Here is a 16,689-nt window from a genome sequence, read left to right as displayed (position 1 = left end):
AAAAACGAAATGCGGGTATCTGCGGATTCACCTAACCCAACCCATGTTTTGGCAGGTTGGGTGACCCGCGTGTCAATTTTGACGGGTCACTCAAATACCAACCCATACCCGCATATTTGCGGGTCACTCAAATCCCAACCCACCCGCATATTTGCAGGTGGGTTGAGTCGACCGCGGGCACATGTCGATTTTGCCAGATCTAGTGTCAACATAACCCAACCCCCCCTTCAATTCTCTCAATCCTAACTCAACCCATCTAACATCTGGTCAAATCCGTGCATCAATGAAATCATGATAAGATTAGGGTGACAATGTTGGGTCGGGTTGCCTGGCCGCAACCCTAACCCAACCTATAGTTAAATAGGTCGTGCTTAAAAAATCATTTTCATCTCGGATGATCCTAGCCCTCCAATCTACAGAGGAACTTATTATGAAAACCACTATAGGTAGGATGGTTGGGATCATCCAATGTAAATGATTTTTGATACACACCTATTTACGTGGTGGCCCATCAAATGGGCGGTTTGGATCATCCTATGATGTAAGCCGTACTATTGCGGGGCTTACACCCCATCGAGAATGCATTTCATATAGCTGAATTAAGTGCTAGGGAGAGGCGAGAGAGTACATTTCATTTTTCATTTCCTTAGTTGTGTAAAGAGAAATCGCAAAAGAACAGAGAGCCCTCTTTCTTCTCCCGGCGAGAAAGAGATCCTATGAGCTGCTCTTCCTTCTTCTCTCCCCCTTTTCTCTATCTTCTCTACTCCCTTCCACATCTCTAATCATCTCTCTCTCTCTCTCTCTCTCTCTGAGCAGAACAGAGGAAAACACGAAGATATGAGCAGGCACGACAGCAGGTCTGGCGACCCCGGTTCGTACCGGGACAGGAAAAGGTAATTTCTACCCATTTCAGAAAAACCCATGTCCTTGTTCGTTCTAATTTCTCACCCTTGTTATTTTTTTCTTCATTTTTCAGTGATGGAGGGTTTGGTGGAGGTGCGAGCTACAGAAAAGAAGGGAGCCGGAAGGAAGACTCGGAGGGCTTTGGAAGCTCTCTTCCGAAGCAGGATTTTGATGGGTTGACTCCATTTGAGAAGAATTTCTATGTGGAGTCATCTGCAGTGGCATCAATGACCGAGGACGAAGTCGAGGCGTATCGTCTCCGGCGTGAGATCACCGTCGAGGGCCGCGACGTCCCCAAACCCGTCACTGATTTCCAAGTTGTTGGGTTCCCAGGTAATTCAATTCACCTGCCAAAGAAAACCCATTATTATTTTTTTTAATTCCTTTTAGTTGACTATGTGATTGTAATTTTTTCTGAATAAAAGGGAATTTTTCATTCAGTTGGGAGAGCTCATTGTTTAAATAGATATGAGGAGACCCATTAATTTTTTTGTTCATTTTTTGTCAATTTTGAGGTTTGGGAGGCTAGTTTATGTCATTTTTTTTTTAATAAAAGGGAATTTTTCGCTCAGTTGGGAGAGCTCATTAAATGATACTTGGTGCAAGTCTGAAGCCATAGTTCAAATAGATGAAGAAAGTTGGGACAGTTGTGTGACCGGTTGTGGCCTGTTATATGCCTATTAAAAAATTAGAACCACTGGATTTTGTTGGTGTGGTCTGTGAGTGGAGTTGGAGTTCACTACTAACTATGCCTGCTTTAGTGCTAATGGTTTAGGCTCATTGCACAACAAGATGCATTCCATTCAGAGTGTGATATTGCTTATGTTTTGAGGTATAACCATATAACATGGGGGTAAGACCTTAGTTACATGAAGCAGGAATGGAGGACCTAGCGGGAAAGCTGTGTTTCTCAAAAATCATAGGGAGAAGGAACCCCTAGATGCATATGCATTGTTTGTATTAAAGATTTTTTTTTTATATATATTCGGTATGATATGTTAACTAACTTTTATAGAGATTGTTATTGAAACATAGAATATTTTGATTTAAGACATGAAAATATCTACAAATAGAATGACATTGATTGAGTTAGAGGTGGTCGTGATGGGGCCTGAGGCAGTCTTGATGGAACCAAAGAGAAGCCTCTGGCCTTACTGAAGAAGAGAGGAGATTCTGAAGAGGGAGCGAGATTCTTGCTACCAATAGTAGAACTTGAAATCATATTTTTGTATACCTGGATGTTACAAAAGGTGAAAAGGCATATGGATGGATGAGGGGATGAGGGCTACCTGTAGGTTAGAATGGACGGTCCAGTTCTTTGAACCGTGGGCCAATATGTTTCAGAATATGGTACCATTTGGTTTTGTTTAAATTTAATCTCAAATTGTTCAAGCATTGTATGATTCACTATGCCTAGTTGTACCTTTTGGTTTTATTTAAATTTAATCTCAAATTGTTCAAGCATTGTATGATTCACTATGCCTAGTTGTTGGAAGATTGTCCCCCCCCCATGCCCCCGCCCCCGCCCCCGGGAGTGCTGAAACATCACTGAAAAAAGAAAGGAAAAGGAGAGGCCCTACGATCAAGCAAGTGAAGGGATACATCGAGAAGAAAAAAAACAAAGATACACCCGCTCCTCATGGAGGAAGATGATCAAACAACTCTAATATGCCTCTAGCAACACCACAACGCATAAGAGCATCAATCTCTCTATTTGCGGAATGCAAGATATGCTAGAGCGCAGTCACATGTCACCATGCCCCTCCGTTGTGTCCAAAACATCCTCAATAAAATCCACAAACCTCCAAGGATGACTCCTACCGAGCTAAACCTTACAAATAACATTGAGGGTTCGTTCAGTTGCACCTCGGATTTGGAAACGGAAAGGAAAAGAGGTGTGTTTTCCGTGGAAATGACACAAAACGGTCGTTTTGTTGCTGGGATACGGAAGGCGCGCGGAAAGCTCAACAATGACGTGCAATCCGTCGAATCCCAGGTGTCACCCCCTTTCCGTGACCCAAAATCCGTCTAAAACGGTCGGATTTGAAGAATTTTCCACGATAACGAGAGTCTCAGAAAACAAACCCCGACTTAAAAAACAACTGAAGCGGTTCGTCTTCTCCGTTGCCGAGGGTGCGTATTCTCCATCCTTTTGAAAAGCAAGAAGAGAACCGTCTTCTCCATCCTCTTCAAAAGCAAGAAGAGGATTCGCCTTCTCCACTCCTTGCAAAACCAAGAAGAAGGTATTCCTTGTCCCTTGCTCTTCTTTCCCTCTTTTTTTTTTTTTTTTTCCAGATTTGTTCTTGTACGTTTTTAGGTTTGATTTTTTTCCAGTTTTGGGCTTGGATATCTATATTTTAGGGTTTGATCTCATTGTTTTGGGCTTCGATCTTAGAATTTTAGGGGTTTGATCTCTCTATTTTAGGGTCTGATCTCTGTTCGAGGCTTGGATGTATGTATATTTGGGGTTCAATCTCTCTATTTTGAGGGTTTTTTTCTTCTTCTTCTCTAGATTCCAGTTTTTTATTTCTTTTTATTACAGAAATGATGCCTAGATTTAAGGTTTCTTCTTATATTTTTTTGATTCTTGGGTTTTTTTCTTCTTCTTCTTCATAACCGAGGGTTAAGGTTCTTGATTTTGGCATTTTTATCTGTTTTGCTTGTGGGTTTGAATCAGGAGTCTATTTGGCTTATGGGTTGTGTGTTTTTTTTTTTTTTTTTTTTGGTCATTTTTGTATGGGATTTGATTGGGGTGGGCTCTGTTTGGATTGGGGAAATGAATGAAATGGGTTGGAGTTTGTTTGTGTTGGGTAAAAGATGAAATGGATGGTTGGGTGTTCGGTTCAAGTGGTGGGTGAGGGGGGAGAGAAATGGTGTGGTGGGTTTGGTGGAAGATGATGAAAGATTGTGTTGGGGTGTTTCAATTGGGTTATGTTTGATTTTTTGTGAGTTATTTGTCGTCATGTATCTTCCATTCATTTCTTTCTCATAAGTTACAAGGGCTTCTTTCTCATGTCCATTGGTTTTCTTTTCCTTTTCCTGGCAACTGAATGCATATTCCTGCTGTTTCTTTTTCGTTTCCTGGCAACTGAATGCGCACTCCTACTTCTTTCTTAACAATTTCTTTTCCTTTCCATTTCTTTCTGCCACGTCATTTCCTTTTCTTTTTCATTTCCTTCGCGCAACTGAACAGACCCTGAGAGAATTGATATCCACTAAAAGAAAGTCCAGATGGGAGGGGTCGATGAATCAGATACTATGCAAAAGGGCATTGACTTTCACCTCGTTAGAATCCGCCTCATCAATAGGACCCAAGAATACCCATCGAACAACGCTATGAAGGCCCCCAATGCTTGAAAGACTAGGGCTCCCAAAGCTCGAACCGTCGAAGTTAAGCTTTAAGAGAAGCACCTTTGAATTTCGGAAGCACTGCCGCCCAACAAACCACTGAAGAGAAAATATGCTGTTGAATGATGCACACGCCTCTATTGGACCCTTCAAATATCATGCGGTTCTTCTCCTTCCAGATTAACCGCAAAACAACCAAAGCAATCCCCCCTTCCATGCCAGAGAGCAAAGGCCCAGTCATCAACCAGATTCACTACGGGCCTGTTTGGTTTGTAAGAAAGGTCTTTCCACCCTGGAAAGGTATTCTAAGGAAAACCTTTTATTTTCCTTTCCTTTCCAAGAAAGTCCGTTGTCGTTTGGTACAACAAAGTACAAACATGGAAGAGAAAGCCTTTTTCTAGAAAGATATTCCTCTCGTTTGGATGCATGCTGTTGGAAATGAAATAAGAGCAAATAAGAACATAATTTCCTCGGTTATCATTTGCCAAAGTCTCAGCTTCAGGTATAGCCACTCGTGTTGCCGTTCGAGAGATGTTCCATTGTTTTCCCCAGCCACCCGGATAGCTTCCAAAGTTGCCTCATCCTTTGAGGCTTGCTGGACACTTCTTGCAGAAGGGCCATCACCAAGTCTAACAGCCAGGTCCCATATCCCAAGCTCTCCTATTGCCAACCTGATCACCATCATGATCTATTCTAGGTATTCTACCATCATTTTAAACACCATCCGGAGCCCTTCTAGAGCTTACATGGCCATTTATTGAAGCTCCGTATCCATAAGAATCCCATACTTCAGAAACATCTGACCTCCAAGGCGGATCTCTTCCCCTCCTGAAACAATGCCCTCAGGCGAGAGCTACCGTTCTGCAACTGGAATCCTCCCATCACTACCTCTGCCCAACTTGGAGCTAGAGTAGTCGGGGAGACCATTATACTTTCTCAAATGCCTACCTGAGGATTCTTAAAAAATTTATGGAGAAAGAAGGGATTCCGTAGCACAAAAGCAAGGGAAGAGAAGACTAAAGATGTGCATTGTCAATTATATCCCTTTGGTACAATTCTCATGTTTTTTTTTTTTTTTTGAACGGTGGCAGATATCATTAAAAAGAGGGCGATTGAGTAAGTACACCCCAAGGAAAAACATTAGAGACCAAAAATACAAGGCACAAGAAGAAAAAATTACACCCCACTTATGGAGGAAGGAAATCAAAGAGCTCTAGACTCTGTTTGTCCACTCCCTGCCTAGCTAATCTATCTGCAGTCACATTTGCCGATCTTCTTACATGCATGAATGGTAAGGAAACACCATTCAGCCTAGCACATATCTCATAAATTTTTTTAGCAAATCTCCTAGGGGGGACAGAAGAGCCTCTAAGCCATCTAATGCCATTGAGAGAGTCTCCCTCTATTATTACTTTATCCACAAGGTCCCTATGAAGATGAATAATCCCCTGGCGAGCAGCTCTAACTTCCGCTTCGCTGCATCTGTTACCCCAATAGATCCAGAAAAGGCCCAAATGACTTCGCCCCTGTAATCCCTTAGAACACCACCTATACCTGCTGGCCCTGGATTTATGATACTAGACCCATCAAAATTGAGCTTCAGCAAGCCTTGAGATGGGACCTGCCACTGTTGAACAATAGAGGGTCTATTCTCTGTACTGAAACAAATCTCCTTGCATCTTTAATGAAGAGAAAGTGCGACGATTTAGAGACTCCCTCAAAAACTCTATCTTTCATTTTATTCCATAGAACCCACATTGTAGCTAGAAGAAATAAAGACCAAAGAACTTTCCCTCTTTTCTTCCATGGGACCATTGACCAATTTTCGAAAAACCCTTGAATAGAGGATGGGAATACCCATGAGATACCAAATCTGGACAGGATGCCACTCCACACCTCTCTACCCTCACTGCAATGCATAAAAATATGATCCACGGATTCCCCAACCGCTATGTATAGTGCACAATGGTTAACTATCAACATCGTGCGACGTCTAAGAAAGTCCACCGTCTGGATCCGGTTTCGCATAGCACAAACGCTGAAAGTACAATTCTCATGTTTTGTCATCTATAGCCCCATCTAGAATTTGCTCCACTTTATAAACCTACTTACAAGTTACAACTAACAACAATCTTGTCAATTGCTTTATCTATAATCTACATTTTTTTTACGAAGATGACATATTTTATTAATGAAAAAGATTGCATATGCACATCCACAATCAAAAGCTGCACAACATACAACAGAGTTACCTATCAACTAAGTGTTCGCACTCCTTGAGATGTGCAAAAAAGCAATCTCCCTACCCTGACCCTCTCGTGAATATCATCAATATATCTTGCGAGACACCACGTTCCTATTATGTCCTCATTCACCCAGGATGCGACATTTGAAGAATTTTCCTCGAACTCCATTCTTCCATTCATATGGCTAGTAAAAATGTTGATTGGTAGCTCTGCATAGCCCTGTAGCCCTGATCTCTTCCTCAGACGAATCCGTATGACTAATTGGCCATGTGAAGGAATAAAGGATCCGGACTTTGCTATCATGAAAAACTTCACCAGTGCCAGATGATCTGGGGTTTCAAACCATCACGATTGTCTTCCAATTCTTAAGAATTTGATCAAGAGGACTCATAGTTATACACGTTTGGAAAATGCCAAAGATGCTGTCACTGGTGGTAATGTCGAGTTGTACCTGTGATTTCCTTTTGGACTTCAAGCTTCTTTTTATTTTTAGCATTGCTCAGGATTAGTAGTGTTAAAGTATAAAAGAATAAATAACGCCTTCTCCATCAGCTTAAGCGTTTGGAGTTACTGGTTGTTTCTCATGGTATCAGAGCCAAAGGTCCTGAGTTCAAACCTCCTTGATAGCAAAAATCCACATGCAATGGCCAAACCCAAAAGACGGGTCACATGTGCCACGTGCAGACCAACCCAAAGAAAGAGGGGCCACACATGAGGGGGAGAGTTAGTGTAAAAGAATAAATAACGCCTTCTCCAATAGCTTAAGCTTTTGGAGTTATTGGCTGTTTAACAAGTAGCAAAGATTTGTCTGAATAAAGTTTTAAATTTCTCAGAAGAATACATCGAAAGTTCAATTTCCAATCCTGTTCATCAAGGGAAGGAATTGCCATCTAGGCCTGTAACTAGAGAAGGAACCATATATGATCAATCAGAGCAAGTAACCCCAGTTAAGGATACCTCGAAAGTTCATTTCTCAGAAGTTTAACAAGTAGCAAATATTTGTCTAAATAAAGTTTTAAAGTTCTCAAAAGAATACATCGAAAGTTCAATTTCCAATCCTGTCCATCGAGGGAAGGAATTGCCATCTAGTCCTGTGACTAGAGAAGGAACCATATATGATCAATCAGAGCAAGTAACCCCAGTTAAGGATTTATTTTCCTTGCCACTTCAATTTTCAGTGTTTCACTTGAAAGTCATCTTACTAGAGTGCAGGGCTATGTGATTGTGGATGCTTGGATATTTGTTATAAATACATTACCTTTTATCAAATAATTATGCTAAAGTTTTCTGTTTATAGAACTTGTCTTTCCTCCTCAAAGTAGAAGGAATCAGTGTTTATCCATTTAACATCTATCGTGCACATATTTCGGGAATGCAACACTTGAGCTGTTCTGTTGGCAAAATTTTCAGAATCTTGTGCGCAATTAAAGGTGTGAGACCCTCTGATTAATAATAATAAGGGGTCATTTGGATACACTGATTTTAGAATCCAGGTTTTAGTTTGAAAACATTGTAAAGAGGGTTCATGATCAAGCTGTTGTATGCTGCCCTGCCCTGTAAAAAATTCAGGTTTAAAAATTCTCTCCCCAATCGTGAGATTTCTAAAACCTGGAAACATGGGACGATTTCCTGCTCTCTTGCTGTAGGAAAGAAGGGCGAGAAATCAGAAAACGACGGCCGGTCTCTTTCTTCTCTCGTCTCCCATCTACAATGTTGAGGAAATCCTAGATTCTAAAATCCGCGTATCCAAACGGCCCCTAAATGTTCATAAAAAAGCAAAGTAGGACTTGTGGGAATTTAGGCTATAAAAAGAAAAGACAACTAGCTTTGGATTTTCACGACATTAAAATAAAAATAAGCAAGAAATATTTTCTCAAAATCTTGGAAAATGAATAATTTCCTGGTAAAAAAAATTAAATTTAACCTTTTCTTTTTAAATTGCTTGTTTGAAAATAAAAAAGAAAGATGATTTAATTTGTCTTAAAAAAATGAGGCGTACTTCTGTAATGCGGTCTTTTCCTTTGAACTTTTTTACTTTCTTGGAAGAGTGATGTTTTTACATTTTTCTTGACAACAGATTATGTCATGCAAGAAGTTCTGAGAGCTGGTTTTGTTGAACCTACTCCTATCCAAGCTCAAGGCTGGCCAATGGCTTTAAAGGGTCGCGATCTCATTGGCATTGCAGAAACAGGATCGGGAAAGACACTTGCCTATTTATTGCCTGCCATTGTCCATGTCAACGCTCAGCCATTTTTAGGTGCAAATGTTGATTCTTTTACATCCCTGAATGCAATTGTTGAATAATCTATGTTTTTTACATCAGTTGGGTGGACTTTATGTTGTGTTTAACTTTGACCTATGTTTCAGCTCCTGGTGATGGCCCGATCGTTTTAGTTTTAGCTCCGACTCGTGAACTTGCTGTTCAGATACAACAAGAAACCACTAAATTTGGGGCATCATCAAAGCTAAAGAATACATGTGTATATGGTGGAGTTCCAAAGGGACCACAAGTTCGTGATCTCCAAAAAGGTAGATGGTGCTAAAGTGAAAAATAATTATATTGTTATAGAACATATTCAAGAATTGAATGACTTGGGATGGAAAATGCTTTATGTTTCATGCTGTCTGAATCAGGCGTTGAAATTGTTATTGCTACACCTGGACGGCTGATTGATATGTTAGAATCACATCATACAAACTTGCGGAGAGTAACATACCTAGTTTTGGATGAGGCAGACAGAATGCTAGACATGGGTTTTGAACCTCAAATTCGGAAAATTATTTCTCAGGTACTTTTTATGGTATTATTTCTCAGATACTCATATGGTTCTTTTTCCTTTATCCATGCAAAATATCATTTTGGTTTTACTCGGGTCTTTTTTGGAATTTTAGGGTGCATTTTAGGAAAAAAACACTGTACGGTGCTCTCTTTGTTGGATGTTTTGTTTATTTTCTTTGTTGCAGTTATAAGATATCCCTACTGTCATGTCAATTAGAATTTTCAAATGGGATTATACAGCTTTACCAGTTCACTTTATCTGGTTTCATGTAAACTTGAGAAAATTTTGGTTGCATAGTCTAAGACTCTGAGTCAGATAACAAGAATCTTCAGAAGATTAAAAATGCATGACTGCTTGGACTTGGAAAGTGTTTCTTCTGTTGTACAGAGCCTTAAAACCAGCTTCAAATACCCCCATCTCAGGATGAAAACATAATTAATTTAGAATCTGTATTGTATTTCCTGAAATGATACGGTTAGAATTTCTACTTAGAGGGTCAATTTTGTTTCTGTTTTCTTTTAATGATAAATAAAAGGTGGCTACAAACGCTCATAGACCGAGCTGGTGACAAGCGAAAATGCAAGAAAAAACAACACAGGCAAACTATGGCTTTGACAGAATTGGGAAGTAAATGGGGGAGATAAGGGCAGGTCCAGAGACTCCTCCTTAGCTAAGTAATATGCTTCCTCGTTGGTGGACCAACGGGAATGCTGAAAAGAAATTCTGTGCCCCTCCAACTGGTCCATGATCTCATTGAATTAGTCTGCAAATTGCTAAGGAAAGCGTTTGTTGACCTGAATCTACTTGGCAACTTTTTTGGAATCACCCTCTACAGTGGAGAGCTCCTAATGATTCGAGTCCCAAAAATTGATACCCCACTTAAGCGCCAAAACCTCTGCCTCATTAGAATCTTTAGAACCAATATTGAACCATAGAGTTCCTACAGAAAAAAATGGTACGAAATTATATCCCCTCCCTAAGTGTACAGGAATTCCGCACGCTCACATCTCTATTCACTACAACCCTGGAGAGGCGAGGATGTAGCACCTTGTGAGGCTGGTCGTTACACCAATGGTCATGCCATAATCCGATCCTGTCTCTCACTCTGACCCTGAATGCCTTTTCTAAAGACATCCTCTGCATGGAAAAATCTCTCCAAACTCTGAACCGGGAGAGCCTAAATATGCCACCCGCCAACCACCCTCCAGTCCTTGCTGCACTTCCTATTGACAATGTTGACAACAAAACTTGTGTTTTCTTAACTTGTACAACTATTGTAAATTAAACCTACCTTTATCATGCTCAAGCATGATTGGTGTAAAAATTTAATATTTATTAGAGAGCAATCTTAAGCATGGTTGGTTTGAAAATTTAGTATTTATTTGGAAACAATGCCATGTGTTAACTAACCAACTTCTCCAAAAGCTTAAGCTGTTAGAGAAAGGCATTATTTATCTTTTATACTCTAACACTCCCCCGCACGTGTGGCCCACTTGGCAAACATGTGGTCCCACGTTTGGATGACCATCGCATGTGGATTTTTTTGCTATCCGGGAGGTTTGAACTTGAGACCTTTGGCTCTGATACCGTGTTAACTAACCAACTTCTCCAAAAGCTTAAGCTGTTAGAGAAAGGCGTTATTTATCTTTTATACTCTAACACCATGAACTGTTCCTTTCCTGATGTGTTGAATTCTATATGATCACCAAATTTCTATTTATAGTATTCATGATATTGAAGCCATCTTAACCTTATTGCGTTGCAGACGACCCATAGAAAGTTTGAGTTCTCCATTTCTTTAAGTTGGAGTATTCATGGAGATGTATGGTTGTGGGGTTGATGCCGGACCTAGATATGAGTTCTTAGACTCTTAGGCAAATTTTCATTTCAGTCATCTAATATTTGTTTATTAAAGGATAGGAATATTTTGGAGGGGGATGGTATAGGGTATAGAGATCCTTAAAGTTAGGCAAGACACATGTGCCAGTCTGTTGTATAAATATAATAAGGGAAATGATATCAGCACAACCATGTTACCATGTTTTAATAGTTGCACTGTCCAGGTTGTCTTTTCTTTTCTAATAAGCTTGTGAGAGCTTTTTGGGAACTGTAATGACCTTTTGACAGCTCTTGAAATACTAAAAGACCAGATGCTTTAGTGGAAATATCAAAACTGGGTAGTGCTGATATCATTTATTTCATCTCTTAATTCTCTGGAATCGTCGTAGCAGCTTTCTTTCGCTTCTAAAATTTATTTCTTCTCTTCTTGCAAAATATTTATTGCTTACATTGTGTTAAGTTATTTTTTTGCCCATATGCTGAATGTGTATTGAAAACTAGATTTCGTTGATCCAATTGTGCATTTTGTGCAATGTTTACCCAAAGTCAGGGAAGTAAAACCAGAATGAATGGAGGCTGGCTTGCATCTCGATATAAAACTGAACATGCTAACTTAATCTGTTTATAAGAGTAGCATCAAGTTTGCAAACACTGGCCACAAATTTTTGTATATACAGCCAGATCATATACACCCAGATTGTTCTTAAAAGCTTGTTCTTACAAGCTATCTTTTTTGTAGATTCGCCCAGATCGTCAAACTCTATATTGGAGCGCAACTTGGCCCAAGGAGGTTGAACAACTTGCAAGGCAATTCCTCTACAACCCATACAAGGTAAAGGATGATCAACCTTCAAATTTCATCAATTCCAACCATGATTCAGTCTATAGCACAATTGACGGGATCATCCCCTGACTCGGCACAGGTGGTTATCGGTTCCATAGATTTGAAAGCTAATCATGCAATTCGGCAGCATGTAGAGATTGTTTCAGAGAATCAGAAATATAACAAGTAAGAGTTCATATCCTTTAGCCATAGCCATTATCTTTGCCGGGCAATTAATAGATGCAAAAGCCTACTGACTATATCAATGTCAGATTGGTAAAGCTTCTTGAGGATATCATGGACGGGAGCCGGATTTTGATCTTCATGGACACCAAGAAAGGATGTGACCAAATCACAAGGCAGTTGCGAATGGATGGCTGGCCCGCCCTCTCAATCCATGGAGATAAAAGTCAAGCAGAAAGAGATTGGGTCCTCTCAGAATTCAAAGCTGGCAAAAGTCCAATAATGACGGCTACCGATGTCGCCGCTCGTGGTTTGGGTATGCATATGAACAAATCTGTCTTTTTATAGCCATTCTCACGCGAGTGAACATTTCCTCATTCATTTAATTTGATGTTGGCAGACGTGAAGGATGTGATGTATGTCATCAACTATGATTTTCCTGGATCGTTAGAGGATTATGTCCACCGTATAGGTCGAACGGGTCGTGCTGGGGCGAAGGGAACAGCATATACTTTCTTTACGGCCGCAAATGCTAGATTTGCGAAGGAGCTTATTGGAATCCTCGAGGAAGCTGGGCAGACTGTGAGTTCTCAACTGGCTGCAATGGGGCGTGGTGCTCCTCCAGTCCCATCGGGTTAGTCCTCTGATCTGCCTCTTTTGAAATCAGTTTAAGTATCATTTGTAAGTTTTGATTTCAGTTTATGTATTAGTATCATTTGTAATGAGCGGAATTTTGTTTTCGTGCACTGTTTGTTTTGATCAGGTCATGGTGGTTTCCGTGATCGTGGAAGGGGCTTAGGCGGCGGGCGTCCATGGAGCAAATAGATAGAATGAGGGGAGGGGTAAAAATCTCCATTAACAAAAGGAGCTCATCACTGCAATCAAAGGGGCATGTAATTTTCACTTTTATGCATTTTTGGTCAGTGACTTTGATATCTTGGGAAAACTTGTTTGGCAAGAGGGTTATGTATTTCGTTGGTTGCATTGGAGGCTGTAGAATGGTATATGCACTTTGTAAGATAGACGAGGTCCACCTCACCTCTTACAGTTTCAATGAAGAGAGGGAACTGACCTCATTTTTTCAATCCCGTCAGCATATGAGTGAATTGAACTGAGTATCACTGAGTCCTTGTGAGCACCCAAAAATTGTTTTCTACCATTGATTGTGTACGAAGAGTTGAGGAGATCGTGTTCGGTGGTAGAACAAACTTCCTCTTCATCCTAGTAAGAAATATCAATATCATGCAGGCCCTGCTGCCAATAATAATTTCTCCAATAATTTATTCTTTTTTTGATCTGTTCTTGATTTTTTTGCCTTTGCTACTGTCCTAAGTCAGGACAGCCTAGGTATGAGACTAGGTTGACCCAGTCTAGTATCCGGCAGGTTTAAATGGCCTAGCCTAATGCGTACCATCATGTTTGGGGCTTTTAGTGTATTGGTTAGACGCTAGCATTTGGTATCAGAGTAGTTACCAAGTCATGCGTTCGAGTCACGAAAGAGGCGACGGCCGACCTGTGAAAAGGGGGACCTGCGGCTGTGAAAAGGGCTACCTAAAAAGTAAAAGGCGCCACAGCTATTTTAAAACTAAACTTCAATGTATCTAGTATGGGAAAACCATGTCCTGCTGACATTGGAGGACTATTGCGAGATGAGGAAGGGAGAGTAATATGGGCATTTAGGGGTCCGATTGGGCTGGCAGACACTATTGAAGCAGGAGGTGCGTGTCATTCTTGAAGGACTTAAAAGCTTCAGGGTGTGGATTTGAATAAGCTAGTGATGAAGGGAGATTCTCTTAACGTCGTCAGATGGTTAAGTGGTGCACATAATCCCCCTTGAGATTTGCAGCTCTATTTGATGAAATCCAAGATAGATTGGGGTCGGCATCGGTGGCTTTCACCCATGTCAGACGATCAGCAAATGGGGAGGCTGACAAATTGGCGAGAGAGGGAGCATATTGAGAGGGTTTAGAATTATTTGATTTTCTTCCTCCTTAGTTGTATTGATCTGACAATTCAGATCTTCAGAAAGATTCTCATTGTATCCTTGAGTTCTTCTCCATCTTTCCTCTTTTAATGAAATCTTTTTACCATTAAAAAAAGGCGCTACAGAGTGGGCCGCAAGGACAGCGGATGTGGAAGCGTGATCGAATGTTACAGTCCGGAGTGGGGTCTACCTGCGTATGGGACTACATGAGACCAATCCTAGTATGAGACAATGTTTAAAGGGCCCAGCCTAACACATTCCTTCAACTCTTTGGCTTTTAGCCTATTGGTTAAGGTACCTAACAATGTTTTAGGAAGATTTGGTTTTGTTGCTTTTGATTTATTTCTTCATTTTTTGTTTCTTTAAAAGCAATTAGTTCTCTCCTCCATCAAATCTCATTAGGGTCTCTCTGTTTCCATGACATACATATTCTATGTTAGGGAAAAAAACCTGAATGATTTGAATAAAGGAGTTGTGGGTGACATCTAGTTCTACATCAGAAGCATTTCTGCAACTCCAGGATTTTGGAGCTCCCCAATTTACCATAGGAAAAATTGCCAATGGGGGACACCAAAATACAAGAATTGTGAACGGGGGACACACTTTTGAAAAATTGTTAGAGAGGGACGAAATGGGGTTATCAAGTCTCTAAAATGGGATTATCAACCCTCTAAATGGGGTTATCAAACTCTCAAAAGGGGGTTATCAACCCCCTTTAACAATTTTTCAAAATTGTGTCCCCTGTTCACAATTCTTGTATTTTGGTGTCCCCCATTGGCAATTTTTCCTTTCCCATGTACTTTACAATCCAATGGTTGTGATCATCCATGTCGTGGGCCCCAGCGAGGCAGCAACCCTGAAGCATGGTATAGCAGCACGTTGATTTGACAAACATCTTAATAAGTTTCAGCCGTTGGATATGATCCATCCATTGTACTATTGTAGGTCTCACCACAATGAACGTTTTTTGGTAGCCATTTTTAGGGATATGATATATTTCCTCCCTTTTCTTCCCTGGTACAGCCCCTAGTAGGGTAAAAGATTAGTCATAAATACACCAGAGTGGGGCTGTTCCAGGGAAGAAAAGGCATCAAATATGTCATTTCCGTTTTTCTTATTGCATTTTATCTTGTGGCGCCATTCATAACTGAAAATAACCGTATGAATTCAAAACCACCCACGAGAAGAAAATAACCGCCCAAACTACATGGTGGAAACGAGTCTTCACATTGTTAAGCTCTCTAAACTCATCCTGATCCGTACACATGAACACCCCAAATTCCCCAAGTTCTTCATCTAGGCCGCAAAGCTTTGAAAGCCTCATAATCGCCGGAGATAACACCGGTGACCGGATTGATGGCCGGAGAAAGAGGCGGTCAAAGCTCGGCCGACATGGTGATCCCGGCCCAAGTGATTCCGCTGGTTGGAAGCCGAGAAGTTCCAAGAAACCCAATGCCGCCTTGACGGGTGCGAAGATCACACGCCCGTGTAGCGAATGTGGGAAAAGATTTTGGTCTTTGAAGGCTTTGTTTGGACATATGAGGTGTCACCCGGAACGCCAATGGCGTGGGATTAACCCCCCACCTAATTTCCGCCGGCCGGTCTCGGTTGAGAATCAGCCCCCTTCTCCGATTCCCAAATTAACTGATGAGGATCACGAGGCTGCAACATGTCTTGTAATGCTCGCGAATGGGGTCACGACAAGCGATATGTCGCGTTTTTGGGTGGATAGATGCTTGCCGGAATCCGGCGACTCTTTTTGGGAGCCGTCGGAGACAGCCGATGCTGCCGATGTGGGCCGATTAGAGACTTTGAATTGTCGGTTCGAGTGTTCGAGTTGTAAGAGGGTGTTTGGGTCCCACCAGGCACTAGGAGGGCACAGGGCTAGTCATAAGAATGTCAAGGGTTGTTACGCCATTGCGAGGAAAGAAGGAGAAGATGAAGATGGTGGTGGTGAAAGAGGGGAAGGGAAGGTTAAGGTGAGTGAAGAGAACATGGTGATGGGTTTGGAGCACAAATGTAGCATTTGTTTGAGGGTTTTCTCTAGTGGTCAAGCCCTTGGTGGGCACAAGAGGTTTCATTGGGAGAAAGGAGATGAATATGGGCTGAGTTGTTCTTCCACAACAAAGGGTTGTGGTTTGGACTTGAACTTGCCTGCCCCAGTAGAGAATGAAGAGTCTTCTTCTTCTGACCTTGTTTTGGATCTAAGGTTAGGGATTTGAGGGCTCTTGAACTTCTTCTAGCTTGAATTTTCATGGTTTTCATTTTGCTTCTCTCTATGGAGGATGTATGGGTATTTGGGTCTGCTTATGACATTGCTTTAGCTTTGATTCTAACTGTCTCTATGATATATTGATTTGGCCAAGATGGTTTTCCTACACTGTGTCCACAAATGGTAGACAAAAAATCATAGGTCTTTGTAATTTGAAAAAGGGAATTGAAGTGGGTTGTGACTTGCGACTATACTTTCTTCATAATTGATAAATAATTGGATTACTTGACAGTAGTGAACCTCTTGCCTTTTCTTTTATTTTCTTTATGGTAAGATTATTTCACCACATGCCTCTTCTTTTATTTTCTTTG

At 41.0% G+C, this 16,689-nt stretch overlaps 2 protein-coding genes across 2 annotated transcripts; both read left to right on the top strand.

Annotated features, from left to right (window-relative positions):
* The first annotated feature begins 621 nt into the window (after positions 1-621).
* LOC143847543 (DEAD-box ATP-dependent RNA helicase 20-like) lies at positions 622-13,207 on the top strand. Its single transcript, XM_077356425.1, has 10 exons — positions 622-893; positions 977-1,236; positions 8,575-8,754; positions 8,865-9,026; positions 9,132-9,286; positions 11,856-11,948; positions 12,040-12,125; positions 12,212-12,438; positions 12,523-12,756; positions 12,886-13,207. The coding sequence occupies exons 1-10, from the start codon at positions 838-840 to the stop codon at positions 12,945-12,947; spliced, it is 1,515 nt and encodes a 504-aa protein (XP_077212540.1). The 5' UTR covers positions 622-837; the 3' UTR covers positions 12,948-13,207.
* A 2,116-nt stretch (positions 13,208-15,323) lies between these two features.
* On the top strand, positions 15,324-16,599 carry LOC143859941 (zinc finger protein ZAT2-like). Its single transcript, XM_077370412.1, has one exon. It carries the CDS (start codon positions 15,372-15,374, stop codon positions 16,326-16,328), a length of 957 nt encoding a protein of 318 aa, XP_077226527.1. The 5' UTR covers positions 15,324-15,371; the 3' UTR covers positions 16,329-16,599.
* The last annotated feature ends 90 nt before the right edge of the window (positions 16,600-16,689 follow it).

Source organism: Tasmannia lanceolata, unplaced genomic scaffold (genome assembly GCF_043159265.1).
Source record: "Tasmannia lanceolata isolate RefF3 unplaced genomic scaffold, GAP_Taslan_0.1 ptg000003l, whole genome shotgun sequence".
NCBI classification, from domain to species: Eukaryota; Viridiplantae; Streptophyta; class Magnoliopsida; order Canellales; family Winteraceae; genus Tasmannia; species Tasmannia lanceolata.
This window is presented reverse-complemented; position numbering and strand designations above follow the sequence as displayed.

Bases quoted from the DNA above. Each gene is read 5' to 3' on its own strand.
- LOC143859941 (XM_077370412.1), top strand. From the start codon at position 15,372: ATGAACACCCCAAATTCCCCAAGTTCTTCATCTAGGCCGCAAAGCTTT.
- LOC143847543 (XM_077356425.1), top strand. From the start codon at position 838: ATGAGCAGGCACGACAGCAGGTCTGGCGACCCCGGTTCGTACCGGGAC. The intron at 1,237-8,574 runs GTAATTCAATTC...TCTTGACAACAG, and splicing joins CCAAGTTGTTGGGTTCCCAG to ATTATGTCATGCAAGAAGTT. The intron at 9,287-11,855 runs GTACTTTTTATG...TCTTTTTTGTAG, and splicing joins TTCGGAAAATTATTTCTCAG to ATTCGCCCAGATCGTCAAAC.